Source organism: Charadrius vociferus, unplaced genomic scaffold, assembly GCF_000708025.1.
Source record: "Charadrius vociferus isolate BGI_N301 unplaced genomic scaffold, ASM70802v2 scaffold103, whole genome shotgun sequence".
NCBI lineage: Eukaryota > Metazoa > Chordata > Aves > Charadriiformes > Charadriidae > Charadrius > Charadrius vociferus.
Genome location: NW_009648061.1, coordinates 1,924,988 through 1,941,798, shown reverse-complemented (window position 1 = coordinate 1,941,798; position 16,811 = coordinate 1,924,988). Strand labels below are relative to the sequence as shown.

Genomic DNA, 16,811 nt, shown 5'->3' with positions numbered 1-16,811 from the left:
AAAAACGCAACTTTATTAACGCAATCTGCATACACCCAAACCTTAACAATCAAATTAACTGTTCTTTATCTGGCAGACACTATTCTGTTGGTTCTTGGATATCATAAGCTGCATTCCACAGTTCAACATCAAAAGCAGAACCATAAACTTTCTTACTTTAATACTCTTAAACCTGAACTCCCATCTCCTTAAAACTTATTGCATATTCTGCAATAAGGCTGTACACAACCTCCTTGATGAACTAAATTATTCTTGGACAACTTCTTCAGATATCTTTTGAATAAACTTTTCCTCATTTCCCCTTTCACTTGTTTTCCACTTTCTAACAGATATACCACGCTCCAATCTTAATGGAACTCCCAATTATATCCAACCTTTGGGCAAATTTTTAAAAAGACTAAAATCTTCATTATAGACCTTTTTAATTCTTAAAAGGGAAGCCTAATCACGCTATTGGTTTAACTACCTTATTTGAATATTAGAATACCATTTGTGCTCCATGTGATGAGAAGGGAGAATATTCATAAGACCACCACACATGGAAAATTTGGCTGATATCAGGAAGAAGTCATGCCTTAGGTAAGGAAATTTTTACTACATAAAAAACTGTGCTGTTATTCCTATTTTCCAGTTGCCCTTTTGTTGACATAATTTTATTGTTCTTTATTCACTTCCCAAATTTCACTTATCACATGCCATGGATATGGAGCTTGTTTTTAAGCAACAGTTTCATAACCCATTGATTTCTTTCAGTGTACTTTTTTCTTTTTTTATGGAACACACGCTGAAAATTTGCACCCCCTTTCCATGTCTAAAATATATATACTGCTTCCTTCAGCTGTATCATGTATTATCATGACATTTTACACAGCATTTCTTAAGAAATCATCTAATCAAGTTTTGTCAGTGAAGTTGTCACGCTCTATCCACTAGCATCAAAGCCACTGAGCACAGCCACCTTAAATAGGAGCTGAATTTCTTTCTGCAAAGTTCACCAGATCTTACTGCACTCTTCTTTGGACTATAGAGACTCATTATTCCCATTATCAATCTCTTCCTCTCCCATTTACGGGTTTTTTTTCATGCAATTTTCGTTATTAAGGTAACAGAAATTTGTGACAGACATTAGGGGCACATTGAAGCCACAAATCTTACACTGCCATAGAATTACAGTAACTTTTACACTTCCTAGTATTTTATCATTTTAATGTGTCCAAGTTGAACGTCATTGGCTATAGCACAAATATAATGGCTTTAAATCTTATGCTATTTAAAAAAATCGGATAAACGAAGTGGTAATCATCCAGTAACAAACAAGCAAAAGAGGAAAAAAAAAGTTCAGAAATATCAGAAAGTGTCACTCAATATAACTATTTCCACTGTATGGAAGAATTAAAAGTAGGAGGAGCTACAGCCCTATTTCTGTTGCATTTATATTCCCCACAGGACATTCGCCCCCTCTCGTTTTTAATTTTGTTCAGTAATAGAGCAGGAGCTCCACCTTGTGTTCTGCGATACTCATGTCAACATCAGTCTGCATTCTTGTTGCCTCAAGAAAACAGAAGAGACCACTGAACAGCAGTTACATTTTTTCCCATATCTGGTAGACAAGTGCACTGATGCTAAAGCGGATATACTTTTCATGTATTTTCAAGGCATGTGTTCTCATTTCAAAAACCTGAAATTGTGTTCAAATCCACCTCCCTTTGTTCCCACCTAATGAGTACAAGGTTGGAGCAGGCTCAGCAAGTTTATATGGCTGCCAAGTGAAATTTTACTCTGCTGTAGGAGAAACCAGACTCTTACCTCTAGCACAGATCAGAATCAGATCACAGATCACTGGGATTTCACAAAGGCAGGCACCAATTCAGGGGAGATGACTTGGACATTCCAGTCATTTGGTAAAAGATCAAAGCAGAATGTACCTGACTGCTCCGTCAAGGCACGGTACATGTCTGAAAATCTGATCACTAGATCATCTAGACAAATGAGACAGATGTAGCCCCACAACAAGCATACAGCTTTCTTAGTCTTTATAGCTGGGACAGGGAATATATCTTAAAAGAGTCCAGGCAGGGACATGATATCAGCAGTCAGTACAATTCAGTGAAAGCTATTGTCAGTATACTTGGAACCATGCAGGTATCAAGCACAGTACTGGCATCAAAACAGAAGCTGAGCCCAAGGCAGAAGCACCAAACAAATGCCAAAGGCCTCCTGAAGCATCACAATTCCTCTTCCATAAAACATGAGGGATACACATACCGTACCAGCTCTCTGTGAAGAGCACATGAAATCAAAGAAGGGCTTTTTAAGTTACAAGAACAAGCACTTGAAGTTAAGACATTCCTAAGTACAATAATGGCAATTTTCATTAATGCCTGGGAGGACAGCCAGACATCAATATATCCTGAGATGATACAGAGGTCAGTAGTACCAATGTTAGGTCTGATGTACCTGAAACATAATCTATAATGAAAGAACAGTTGAAGTAATACTATTCAGGTTCCTTGATTCCCAACTGTCAGTCGACACCAGATTAATCATCAGTAACATATATCCAGCACCAGAGCCAAAGCAGTCTGAATACAACATATTATACAATCTCTAACATTGTAGTCATTTCTCCTGTTTTAGTATATGAAATTGACAGAAACACTCCACGTTACAGTATCAGACAATCAAATCTGATAATCCTTTAAACCTTCATGGTAAATTCAAGCGTGAAGGGGAAGAAGAGTCAGGAAATCCTGGTATATTCAGACTGGACAAGAGACAGCAGGAACCTCTGGTCTTAGGACTAGCTTTGAGAAGACTGATATTTATCAGCACCAGAGATTTTCACATTGAACAAAAGTTGTGGCTGAGCTCCAAGAACAAGAGGCAGATGCATTGCTAATTGTGCCACTACCTTCAAAACAGTCATCTGGAGATTCTGATCCTTCTTTTTGAGATTTGAGAGGCTGAGGCTGATTTTTCTACAACACACTCTTTGACAAGGCAACAAAAAAACTGGCGGTGGAAAATACACCAATAGGATAGTAGACATTTGCAGAGTGAAATAACTTTGTATTGGGTCTGGCTGGGATGAAGTTAATTTTCTTCATAGCAGCTTCTATGGTGCTGTGTTTCAGATTTTTCTGATTCAGATCAAAACAATGCTGATAACACACTAATGTTTTAGTTATTGCTGAACAATGCTTGCACAGCACCAAGGCCTTCTCTGTTTCTCACTCTGCCCACTGCTGTGGACAGACCTGGAGGAGTGGGCAGGTATGTGCACAAGAGGTTGAGAGGGGACAAAGCCAGGCAAATGTCCCAAAATAACCAAAAGGATATTCCACGCCATATAACATCATGCTCAGCAACAAAAAGGGAGAGGTAGGGGTTGAGGGAGTTAGCCATCTTTTGCTCTGGAACTGGCTGGACACTGGTCTGCCCATGACAGGTGGTGAGTGACTGCCTTTGGAACATTTATTGTTTTCTTTCTCTCTTCCTCCGCTTCTCCTTCACTAACTAAACAACTTTTTATCTCAACCCACAAGTTTTCTCATTTGTACTTTTCCTTTCCTCTTCACTGTGGATGGGCAGGGAGAAGCAACCAAGTGGCTGTGTGGTGCTTAGCTGCCTACCAGGCTTAACCCACAACAGGCTCAAGACACACTTGTGCACTGAGAATGCTATTAATTCTACAGGAAGCTCTATCTGTTGAGACTGGATGCTTTTTATATGTACATTCACTCGAAGTGTACCCATGGATTATCACTCAAAAACCAAATCCATACTGTCCAGACCAGAGGAATCATCTGTGTTTGCTTTTACCTCAAGTTAACCAGCTGACAAAAATCCTCTCCCCACACATGATCTTCTTGCACCAGAGTCAGTAGGATACGGCAGAGACAGAGGGGCAGGTAAGACTACAACCAAATCTTCATTATATATTTCCATAATAAAGATTTTTCACTATAACTTCTTAGTTATAATAAAAGTCTTTCAATTGCTCCTAAATTCAGCTACAGGCAGTACAGGCACTGTTTATGAATAGAAACACTTTCTCATAGAGTACCATTTCTTATTCCATCCCTCACTTAAGAGGCATCCTAAATCTACAGCTTAGCATACCTGACCACTGCTATTAACCAGAGATTCCTGTAACCAGAGACTGCTGTAAGCCAGTGCTTCATTCAGGCCTGAAACAACAGGAATCCAACATGGTCTGTAATGCTAGATGTTATTAGTTTAGCAAGAACAAAAATGCTCCACTTTTTTTTTTTTTTTTAAAGAAATATCCTAACCAAAATCAACTGGTTTACCTGCTGAAGCCATCCCCTGTGGTAGATCACTTCAAATTCCATAAGAACTTTTGCTACTTTGTTGTAGTTGCGGATTATGCGCTTGCCATCTGGTGTTTGCAGAACAGCTGGGTGCTGCTGGAAAGACTCCATGGGTTCCTGGATCCTGTGGAATAGGTGGCGTGCCCACAAGATCTTACCAGCTATTGGAGGCAGATTACGAGCCAGTGGGGGGTCGTGCTTCTGCTTAGTGTAGATCTTACAGACTGTTTCTATGTCATGACCATAGTTTTGAAGTATTTTCTGATACTTTTCATCAATGCCAAGATTCGGGATTTGCAATCTGCTTAGAAAAATAGTAATCATTTAAAAAATTTCTTCAATACTTCTGAAATTCTTCTGATCCATTGTTGGAAAATACAGTCATTCCAGATTCCCTTGCATTCTTTAGAAAATAACTATTTTAGCAGCAGAGTTTTCACCAAAGCTTGAACAAATGCTGTCACAACCTGATTCCAAGCGACCAAGATTTAGACCAGATGATAAAAGTTTCCAAGTAAGCCTACACATTTTCTGTTTTGTCACTGTTTTCAAACACTGAGCTAAAATTATGTGCAGCAAACTCTAACCAATCCGTCACTAGCAGTCTAGTCCATTAAACAGAGTATTATAAGAAAACTGATGCAATAAAGACTGAGGGTGCTTTGCAACAACGCGAATTTAATAGAAAAGTTTCACTGTTTCCTAATACAAGCGGTTTATTCTCTCCTAACTGCACTGTGGTAACAAATTAATGTCCTTGTTCAAGGACAAAGCTAAGGCAAATATGCTAAAAGCCATCAACTATCCCTGTACTTATGCTAATTTTGAAAGATGAAGTTCAAAGTCCATTTATATTTTGCATTTAGTGATACGAAAAAATATGCTGAGAAGACATCCCTTAACAGAGCTGAACAGTTGAGTGAGAGGAGGTCGGGTTGTTTTTTGTTTGTATTTAAGGAGATGCCTTCTGCTCTGCTTCCCCCTTCCCACCACCCTCGAAATGTTATTTCCATTGCCTGGCAGAACTCTAGCAATCTAGATAGGACATAGTACCTTTCAAATTTCTTCAACATACTCAGTGCTCTTTCAGTGTTCAGAGTATTTTCAAAGGTGATGTCCATGAAAATCCTTAATTGATCCTGAAGGAAAGCAAGTAATTCTACAGCAGAGAACTACATAAAGCACACACCTCAAATATGCCAGGTATTATTTGAGAGAATTCATCATGCACTATACTAGAACATAATTTGTTTGCATGAAACAAACCTCACAAGTATCAATTTTCCCTTTCTTCCTCCTTCAAGAATTAAACAAAATACAACCAACTTTCAAGGCATTTTCTTTCCGAGTTCCCACTGTAGCTGTACAGTTTGTACCCTCAAATGTTCCACCATGCTGAAAGCCCACAAAGAATGCTTGCTTACCTCTTTGGCAGCCAAAGCAAGCCAAGCATTTATTTTATTTTTTTTCTTCTACAGATACCCTTTCCTTCCACCAACTTGTGACTTCAGAACTATGGGAAAGTTAATTATCTGACTTATTTGTGCTATGCTCCCACTCACCCAACGAAAGAATCCATTTTTGTGTTATTCTTGCTAGCATAACTTCCAAATAAAGTATAGTAATAAAAAAAATACTTTTGTTGGAGGCCCACAAGGCCCTTCCTGGCCTATTCCATGAAACTGGTCTGAAAGTTAGATAATAAATGCAAGCTTTAAAGTGCAGATACATTAGAATAATTTTTCAGTTTCAGAATACAAACTTTTGAGATTAGCATAATTTGCTTGGTGGTAACTCAGCGGTATTGTTGCTTTCATGAGGATTCATCAGTAAATGAAATTCTTATTTGAATCATAAAACCTACATGAAGATCATTTATCTCTTTGCAAAACTCTTCATAGTCTTGGTCAAAATCAGGCTTCCGTTGATCCAAGAAATCGTAATGCCTTTTCTTCATGATGTTAATAATGTCCTAAACAGTTTCACAGAATAAGAAAATTATCACCAAAAGATTGTCCTATCAAAAAGTCTTACCACAACAAAATATTTAGCACAACAGGCTGTGCACATTCGCATTTTACCTTTGCCATTAGTTACCTGCATTTGTTGAGCAATATAAGCAAACCATTTGAATGACATATTTGCAGGAAACAAGTTGGTGCAATGGTCATATGAATTTTATTTATATTATTTACTTCTGTTTTAAGTCAATTAGAACTGACAGAAAATTCAGAGTCTTGCTTTTCATCCAAGACATTTGTTATCCATGAAATATTCTCTCATAAAGAGGTTCATTACTTCTATTTAAAAGTTAACAAACTTCAACATAGGAAAAGATTTTCACATTAGTATTTTCCATGTCTTTACACTGACTGATTCCATGGAAAGACAGGCTATTCAAAAGTCACAGTAAGATGACGCCCATCACCAGCCAGGATTTATTATTCCTGGCTTCTCTTACATAGCTGCTGTCCACTCAAATGAAAGTACATCTTAATCAGCATCTCCCTTGAGCTGTACACACAGTTAAAGGATTTCTAATGATGAACCACTGTTCCACATCCTAGTAGTTTACAGCTATGAAGCTCAACGTATTTTCAGCCAGCAGACTTCCACCATTTTATTATAAGTCAACCGAACTTCAATTTTATTGCTTTGCTGTAAATGAAAATTCCATCTTTTCCTCTAAAAACAAACAAGTCCTCGACAGCAACTAACTGGTAAAGCATAAAGAACTGCAACATCATAACTTCCTATTGTAAAAATTTTTCATCATATAATCAGTCACGTAACTATAGCGATGGTCCGTGTCAAATACTGCAGTACCTCAATTTTATCATTGTTTAAAAATTACAATCACTTTCTGCCCTTTATGGATACTATCCAGAACCTTCCATGTAGTATTTTCTACCTAAGCATGTCTAATTTCCCCTTACACCCTACCCCTAAATGAAATTGACTTCACCGTAACTAGGTCTTACACAAAGCTCTTACTTTAGGACATGAGTGCTGCAATGGATAATGTGGTATAACTGTACAGAGTTTACAGACTGCATCACAGCCTGACCTAATGGTCACAGGCGGCTTTTCAAATACAAATGTCTCAAATAAATGAGACATCTGTGATCCAGCCTACCAAAAATAGAATCTGCATAGCATGAGCTGAAAATTCTCAGCAACCTGAATTGCTCAGAAGCCTGCTGGCACCGCTTTGGAGAGCAGCTCTCAGTAAATGTAGCAAAATTTAGAGCAGCCCACACCTATCCTGCCCATGTGGAATAGTCTTGGACCAAGCTATCTGTCCAGTTGTGCCCTGGTTTCTTCCCAGAAGACTACAGAGGAGAACAAAGGCGAAAACTGGTTACTGTGAAGGATGCAGTCAAGGAATCAAAACCCTGAACTGCAACAGGTAGTGAATCAAACCAGGATGGACTATGGAATTCTCACATTTTACCCTACGATTATTTAACTAAAGCAAAGTGATTTACTCATGGCCATAACCACCACCTGCCCCTTTTCATCTTGTCTGCTTGCCTCCCAGCAATCACATATTTACACTAACTACTACCCAGTAATTTTAACACAACTTACAGAGTTAATTTTTCTCTTTATAAACATTTTTCTAATTTTCATAATTGTTTCTCATTTAAAGTTCAAGTCAGACTGACACGATATTTAAAATTTACTGTGTACCTCATATTTGGTGGTCATTCCTTCTAATCCCTCTATCTTAGACTCCTGTAGAACCAAGTAGGTTTTCATAGTATTGAAAACATCTATTATCTTTACCAGACGTCGATGAAAGGATTCAAATTTTCCAAAGATATACATCTCACTAAAATCAAACTGTCTTTCAGCTGGATTTTGTTCCAATGTTTCTTTTGTCTTATGAAAGCAATTTTGATACTCCTAAAAACAAAGAAAAATTGAAAAGAATGTCAAGCATATAATAAAAGGCACTGTTACCGGCTAGAACAAAATTTACGCAGAAAGATATTATCCTAACTTGATAGCAAGTAGAAGTTTCATCAATAAACAATCACTATAAAGCCAGTAACAGAATTTGTCTCTGAAAACTAACCCATCAATACCATTACAGGATCAAACATTTCATGAAATGAATGAACTACACATGTGTGGATTTGTACATTCCATCCTTAGCTAGCATGAAACTTTGTTCCCTCCATTTTATAGCCGGGCTTAATGTGTTTATGGAATGTGTTTATGGAATGTGTTTACTGAATTTCCAAGATGACAACCCAGATTTCAGTTTTCAGAGACTGAAAATAATGATTGTGTGTTGAGCAGTTTTATTGAGGAATAATGTTTCAAATTTTCCAAAATCACTTTCCAGAACAAAAACCCTTCTGAATTTAGAATGCTGCTCCATAGCAGCTTCCAATTTTCATTGTGCTTTCTTAACTGGGTACAAAACTTACTCCAAACACGTTTAAATTAAATTCTTCCTGAAGTCAGATTACATAATCAACAGATTTGCTTGAATTCGTTTCTTTCAAGAATAGTCCTCTTCAAAATACAGTCTTAATGAAGATTTGTTTTTTAACACATATATGTATAAATAACGCCACTTGGAGACAGTGATACAAAGAGCCCAAAGTTTCCTAACTTGTTAGTGATTTAAATTTTAAGTTCTAATCTATTGATTTTCTGAAAGCTTTTGGAACAAATAAGACTCAAATAAAAACCTAATCCTTCAATATATTTTAATGCAGCAACTGGATAATTTGCTGTATCTTTATAGAAATACACAAATTTCCTGCTCTTTACTGATAGTAAGACATCATATAAATTTAGACTAATTTGTGCTAGAACTATGCAAGATGTGTTGCTTCAGAAGGTGTCTGGATAAAGGTCTAGTCTTCCAAGCACATATTATTAAGACATCAAAAAGTAATAATGGAGCAAACCTAATATGAACCTCCTGATATCTACAAAGAGGTTATCAAAAAGACAGAACTAGGCTCTTCACAGTAACACATGGACAGAGGCCAAGAGGCGATGGGCATAAACAGAAACAGAAGATGTTCTGACTGGATGTAAGGAGAAAATCTTTCACCCTAAGGACAGTCAAGTAGTGAAAGAGGTTGCCCAGAAAGGCTGTTCATCCCTGGAGAACTTCAAGACAGGACTTGGCAGCCAAGTTTGATCTCATAGCTGCCCCTGCTTTGGCTTTGAGCAAAATATTGAACTAGATACTTACTGAGGACCCTTCCAAGCTGAATTATCCTATGAACCTATGCACCAAAGGGAAAAAAAAAAAAATCCCAAAACAGTCATGGAAGTGTATGCAAAAAAAAGAAAAGCTATCTTCCCAACAAGTCCACACAATCTGAACAACTGAATTCTTCTAAGTTCACTAAATTGCCCTTTCTAAAGGTGTAACTTGTCCACATCTCTTTGGAATACATTCAGTTCTGTAACTCCCTCTGTTTTCATTTCTATCACACATCCCTCCTCCTCACATGAGAAGGAACTTTCTAGAGAAACTCAGGCATGAAAACCCAAGTAATTTTCATATAAGAAGCATAATTAAGTTAAGCTAAGCATCGAAATCCTGTTTCTGGAAGATCAACAGACATTGGACTGCATTCCCTGTTAGATCTAATGTAAATGCTCCAGTTCCAAAGGATATTTTTCGGTTGTTTCATTTTTCCTTTATTATAACATTGCTTCCTCATATAAAATAAAGTTTTCCTAATCATGTCCTCCTAAATCTCACCCTATATTCTGTTTTCCACATGCTCTTTCCACCTACCTGTTTAAGTCTAATGGCTGCTTGTAGCTTTTCCATAACTCTCTCCCGAGGTTGACTCCAGATGGTGGCCGTACTGTTGTTTGTAATGTAAGATTTACAAGCTGTGATCATCTGATTGGTCACCTAAAAGCAGTTTTAACCTTGTGAAAAAAACATTTCAAGACAAAGCAGATCTGTCCCTTCTTTCAGTCTCACCCCATACCTCTGACTCTACCGGCCTAAAGCCTGCAAAACAGCAATACCAAATACCAGCCACATAAACAAACTGTCCTTGCAATATTCATCCTCCAGACCATTACACCACCAAAACGTTGTCAATTAACTAGGCCCATCCTAAACCTACACACCTTGTACCAACCTCGAAATGACATTGAGGACTACAAAGTCACAAGTCTTTAGCACTTCACAAAGCAAAGGTAAAATCAAGGGCTGATGAGATTATTATTAAGGAATAGGTTGTCCTTCCACCTCCATGTCCTTGATGCAATCATAAGAAAGTTTAAGGGGTATATAAAGTTAACTGGTTCTCCAAAAACCAGTTCATCACAGGAAAAACTCATCATAACAAAAACTTCCTTGGTCCATTCATGTCAGGGTTGAGAATACTCCTGATCTTCAAGAAGTCTGAAAAAATTCTTACAACTCCAAATTACAGAGAGTAAAATAAGTTCTAACTCTGAAGTAGTTTTATCACTATTTCCAATTCTCTATACATTTAAAAAGCAGCATTAAATTGACCAAAACGCTGCCTCTTGAATTGCATGGTCCCTTTGTGTTTTCTGTCTCTCACACAAGCAAAAACACACACTAAAAAAAAAAATAATCTGTGAAAATTTCCTTTCGCACTGTAGGACTGACCTTCACAAACAGCGAGGATATCTTTTCAGATGTGTTGTAATACTGAGAGATACTCTGAATCATTTTAATTGCATTTATGAGTCCTGGAATAGCATCCACCATGGACACCTGGAAATAAACACACAGTCTGAATTATGCTCAGGACTTCTGTTACCATACATTAGCTAGACACCTAATTACAGAATCCAGGAATATTATGAAGATGGTCTTCCCAATGCTTCTGACTCTGTTTCCCTGGGCCTCTCCTGCGCCACCTGTCCTACTTCAGCTTCCAAGCTCTACGATTCAATTTTGAGGAAAAATTTTCACTAGAGTCTTGGCTGGAAGAATTATGAAACCTGATGTAACCTTCCGTATAAAAAGAGCCCAAAAATTGCATTAAGTCTCATAGCAGTCATTTGAATAAAGGAACCATGAAGAACAACTTTCCTATAGTACTGGCATTTAGATCATAAAAAATGGTATATGACAGATGAAGCGCCTGGCAGATGACCTGATAGCCCATTCTCTGGGGTGTGGGTGCCCAGGTGCCGGCAGGAACGGCCCCACCGCAGGGCACAGCTGAGCCCCTCAGCCACGGGCGGGCGCCGCGGGGAAAGCCTGTGTCAGAAAGGGCAAAACGCTGCCCGGCAGCCAGGGCTGAGGGAAACCGGGGCAGAAACAGCCCTGCGAGCCCCGAGGGGAGTGCTCCAGGCTGCTGCGGCCCCTCAAAAGGACCCCGGTGGAAGGCCCCAGGCTGGGGCAGGGAAAAGCGTGAGGAGGCAGCAGCAGCACAGGAGCTGTCATGGACTGACCACAGCCCCCATTCCCCATCCCCTGCACCGCTCAGAAGAAGTCAGGAGTGAAGGGGTAAAGCTGAGCCTGGGATGTTTCTCACTACTTAAATCTATTTTCCCTGGCAATAAATTAGGTCACTTTTCCTTAGGTCAAGTCTGTTTCGCCCATGATAACAGGTAAGTGATGCCCTGCCTTTGTCTGAAAAATCCACGAGCTTTTTCACCCTGTATTCTAGCCGTCATCCTGTTGAGAGGGGAGAGAGATTGCTGGGGTGGGAGTTTAGCCCATAGCCAAGGTTAGCACACCACACACATTCTAATTCTCCATACCCTCTATGATTTTCAGTAAGTCTTGCATACAAGAGAAAAGCCTATTGCTAAATACTTTGAGGAGAAGTGTCATTTCAGAAGCCCAGCAGTCCTGTCTTCAGCCCATGAAGGGGCCAGATTGAAAGATTTTTTCCAGACAGCTCCTCCTCATGGCTGAATTTCCAAAGCAATGACAGTTTTACCCTATTGGCAAGACGGTTCTCAACATTTTACAAGCAAATATCAGCAAGGGAAAACATCACACTCCGTGCCTGGATAGCTTCCACCTCAAGTGCTACACCCTCTCAACATGAAACATCTCTGAAGCTGGCACCACTTCCTCCTCAGTAAAAGCCAGCATGGGGAGCAGAAAGCAGATCAAGTTCAACAGGCTCTGCACAGTGCCAATATAGCAAGCTTATTCACTTCAACTCTGTTTTGTATGGGTATCATACTAGCCTTTCATCAGAGAGACTCAAATATCAGATTGGGAAACACTGAAAGAACACACTGTTCTAACACCGTCCAGTAAACGCAAACAAACAGACCCATACCATGGTTGCCCAGAGCGCTGTTTGGAAGCAATTTCACTTTGGGAAAAGTATGGAGAGAGAGAGAGAGAGAGAGAGAGAGAGAGGTAGCTAGGATGGTCAAAGCTTTGAGTCTTCATGGCTACTCATCATATTTCTCTGACTAGCAAGGCACATACAGTCTGTTGCAAAACCAGTTTTAATAAGAGCAACCATTTGCTACCTCCTTTAGCAGATATGGGACAGTGAGAATCCTTCCTCCTATCCCATACTTTAGGTTGGCTGGGTTTGTTTACTGCTTGCTATGCTTGTGTCATCCTGTTACTATGGTATGAGATGGTGATTTATATTTACACCTTAATATTTACACAACCATATTTATGTTTTCCTAACCCAAGAAGCTGAAAATTGCCTTATAAATGTTAGGCTAAGCATGACCTGGCCACCAATACAAAGTCAAAAGTCCAACCTTTGTCTTCAGCATAGCACCAGGTTCACTTTCACCCCCCCTTTTTCCCTTTTTGTCCTTTTTTCTTTTTTTGAATCTCAAAGATTTCTTTTTCTCTTATAGAACAGAACCCAGTTTCATAATCAGACTGAAAGCTTCATAGACACCACAACAAGAAAATAACAACTACTTTATTTTGTAGCCAGAAATTCCCACTAGGCCACTTTCAGCATACCTGAACAAAGTCTCAAACTGGAGATTCATGCCTAAAATGCTATCTGTGTAATTTCCCAACTGATCCTACAAACTGCATTCATTTTAGTTGTCCCAAGAGATTTATGTTAAGAATTTTAAAGTTTTGCTTACAGGATCACTATTGTATAATGGGTCACAACATTTTTCCAGATAATATAGATACTTCACGTTATCTTTAGCTTCATTTGCTGCATCTGTGATGGAAATATCCAACGCTCGCCAGTTCTAAGAATCGGAAGTTGAAAATAAGTAAAACCACACATTTCAGAAAAACTGTTTTGAGATCACTGTTTTGTCATTAGCCTTTAAACACATTTGAAAGCACAGATCTGTTACTTTAGAGTTACATTTGTTTACACAAATGAGGAACAGGTCCTTGTTTTGCTTCAATAACTTGACTGAACAGTCAGTGAACAGTCAGTTTAGACCACTTAGCTCAACATGTTATGTCAGTAGAAGTGTCAAGTCAAGCTGCTGTGAAATACATAGGCATCATCTGTTAACTATTTTTGCTTGATGGACTGACGAATATATAAACCATGTAGTTGTTTCCCATGTGTCTCATTTTGATGAGCCAAGACTCTTTACTTTACTCAATATTTTCCTGTTTAGAATGGGTCTTCAACCTTTTTATGTCAATGTGAGAAGTTACAACCCTACAAGCAGTTTTGACAGACACAGTAACAACATGAGAATGATGTTAAAAAAGGGGGAGGTTGTTGTTTTCTTTTCATTAACTACCCAGTTCACTAATTCAATTTCTTGATTTAATAATCAACTTTTCAAAGATTTATAAGTATTTATTTCTGTTGAGCCACGTGGATGAAGTACATTATCAGCCTTTAGACAAAGAGGATTCCCAGTCTTTTCCAATAAATTAAACTAGACTTAAACTTTACCTACTCAAGGTGAGGAATGAGGAAGGACAAAGAAAACAAAAGTCAAAGATGCTTCAATATTTTCCCAACCAGCAATGTTATATACGTCCCCAAAATTAACTAGGTTATATTGAGCATTTCTAGCCTTTGTATCTGTCATAATTCAAAACAGAAACCTTCAGCAGTTTGGATTTAGCAGCAGCGAGCACTCCAAGCACTGCCTTCACATCTGGGCTCTTCAGCTGATCCGTAAGGTAGTTGAATTTTGACAATCTTTTTTTCCAGTAATCAAGCTCTGCTCGTGGTCCAAGGTCATCAGCTTCCTTTCTCAACTGGTTGTTTTCTGCAAGAACCTTTTATCATTCAGTAATATTAGTGACTGATGTTAATCTCTTTATCTGCATGGATAGCATGGATTAATTCAACTCCCAGTATTAACCTCCTGTGATAAATTACTTATCTCAGCCAGCACCTCACATAAGAGACTTTAATTTTAGGACTTCTTAGTCCTCTGTTAACAAGGGAATAGTATCTCAAGAACACTGTTACAGACCATTACATTTTCTACAAATAACCTCTAAAGCACATTTCAAAGTACATTTTTGACCACTGAGAATAGTGCTCACTGAATTATTGTGTTACTTTTGCTTTCATTAAACCCACTAGGAACCACAAAGTGTTTCTTACTTTGATTTCTTGGCTAAGGTGAATCTTTGGCAGCAGTTTATTTGTTGTAAGTAGAGATGCTCACCTTAGTAATCATGATACAAGCATAGCCTTTCCCTAACACAATATGGATACAAGGAGCTCACAGTAAATGTTAAGAATAAGAAGGAGCGTATTTATTGTGATCCTTCTCTAGAGGGTAATCCAACTACCAGCAACCAGGTATTTCAGAATATTCTGAATTTAAGATTGCATAAGTTTGTTTCACAACATTCTTTTAATAAGCACAATATTCACCAGAAAATTTTAATAGCTGTAACAGATTCTACAAAATATTTGACAACACTTCAATCACAATAAATAGAAGAATGCATTGCAGATCTAGAATAATGCTGAATACGGTTGGATTGTGAATGTAATGAATGTAATTTAAAAACATAACTTTGAAATGGTAAAACAGCTCCTTTTACTATTTTGCAATGCATCACTCGAGATTTTGAGGATTAAGGTAGATTCGGGTGCACTTCAAACTACTCAGGAGGCTTTCTTATCTTTCATCAGCTCAGTGCGTTCAGCTTTTCTCTCTGAGCGGGATAACACAGTTTGAAATAATGTCTGTCCACTTCCTTATGTTTCCTGTACAAGCTGAAGGGGAGACTGGGGAAGTTTACACAGAAAAGAAAACCACAAAATGTTACTGATTTAAACCCAAAAAATTTGGCTTACAAAAATCTCTGAATGCAAATTGTTAGAGGCTGGGAGAACACTGATAGGAAGTACTGCTGTCAGCTCACTCTGCTTTTATACTCTTCCCCAGCATCCACTTTTGCCCATTGTCAGAGAGATGTCTTTGGTTTAAAAGGACCTCTAATCCAAACCAGTAACGGTTATTTTTTGTGATGATTTGTTTGTAAAGGATGAAGCCATGTTCCTAAGAGGCAAGACAAACTCAAGTCCTTTGGAGAACCAGGTGATGTGGGGACAGAATTATTATGTAGCAATAAGTTATTATAGGCTTAACTATAAATATGCCTCTGCTTGCTCATATCCCTCATTGTAAGTGGTAATAAAGTGTCCTCATGAACCTTGTCATTTGTCAAGGCTTTCCTTTCCTAAAAAGCAAAAAACATACCTATGAAAACTTCTGTCCAGTCAAAAATTACACTTCATACAATAAAGAATACAATAAAGAATACTCATACAATAAAGAACATGAAGCATTTAATGTCAACTCAAAGCATGGCTCCCTTCTTCCTCCAGTTTGTGAGCAAATCTAAAATTCTCAAGTTTGGTATTAGAATCCAGCAATTCCAAGAATTAAAGTAAACTAAACTATCCTTCTGTCACTAAACAATAACGCACAACCGAAATCTCTCAGAGACATCTGCGTTCATTAGACTAAAGGCCTTTCTTACTTTGCTAAATTAATAATAGCAAATGCCTTAATGACTTTTTTTTTTTTTTGCTTTTTCACAATAGGTGAGTGGCAAAAGAAAATAGAGTAAATGTTTTGTGCAGTTAATTGCATTCTCCCCACTGGTTTCAGCTCATACATTTATAAATTAAAGATATGCTGGCTTGTTGGGTTTTTTTATTTATTTATTTTCTTTCTTCCTTTTAAAAGGTATAGGCCTTAATAAAGAAGATTCCTCCATGGAACTCATTTCTTAATTTGCAAATAAACATATTTCTCTGATAACACCTTAGCAATAATTTCTATAGGCAGAACAGAGAATAAGCTAGCAACTAAGTTCCCCTTTTTCCAAGTTTAAAAGTTACTCATGCTGTTCTCTGCCTTAACGTCTGCCTGTACAAACATTACAGAACTTGTTTTCTTGAGACTTCTATGTTTTACCTTGGATCGCTTTCCAACTGATGCATAGACCACAAGAACCTGATATTAATTTCATGCAGTAACTCAATTGGTAGTTCAATTTCTTTCTGAAAAGAACCTTAAGAGCTATGCTATATAGTCCACAAA

General features: G+C 38.1%; 1 protein-coding gene across 1 annotated transcript in view; it reads right to left on the bottom strand.

The window, feature by feature from the left end:
• DNAH5 (dynein, axonemal, heavy chain 5) overlaps window positions 1-16,811 on the bottom strand; it is a 135,051-nt gene that overhangs the window by 104,864 nt on the left and 13,376 nt on the right. The window contains 8 exon segments of the mRNA XM_009883744.1: window positions 4,314-4,635; window positions 5,388-5,473; window positions 6,199-6,306; window positions 8,028-8,243; window positions 10,111-10,233; window positions 10,969-11,076; window positions 13,398-13,511; window positions 14,341-14,517. Coding sequence (XP_009882046.1) covers window positions 4,314-4,635; window positions 5,388-5,473; window positions 6,199-6,306; window positions 8,028-8,243; window positions 10,111-10,233; window positions 10,969-11,076; window positions 13,398-13,511; window positions 14,341-14,517 — 1,254 coding nt within the window.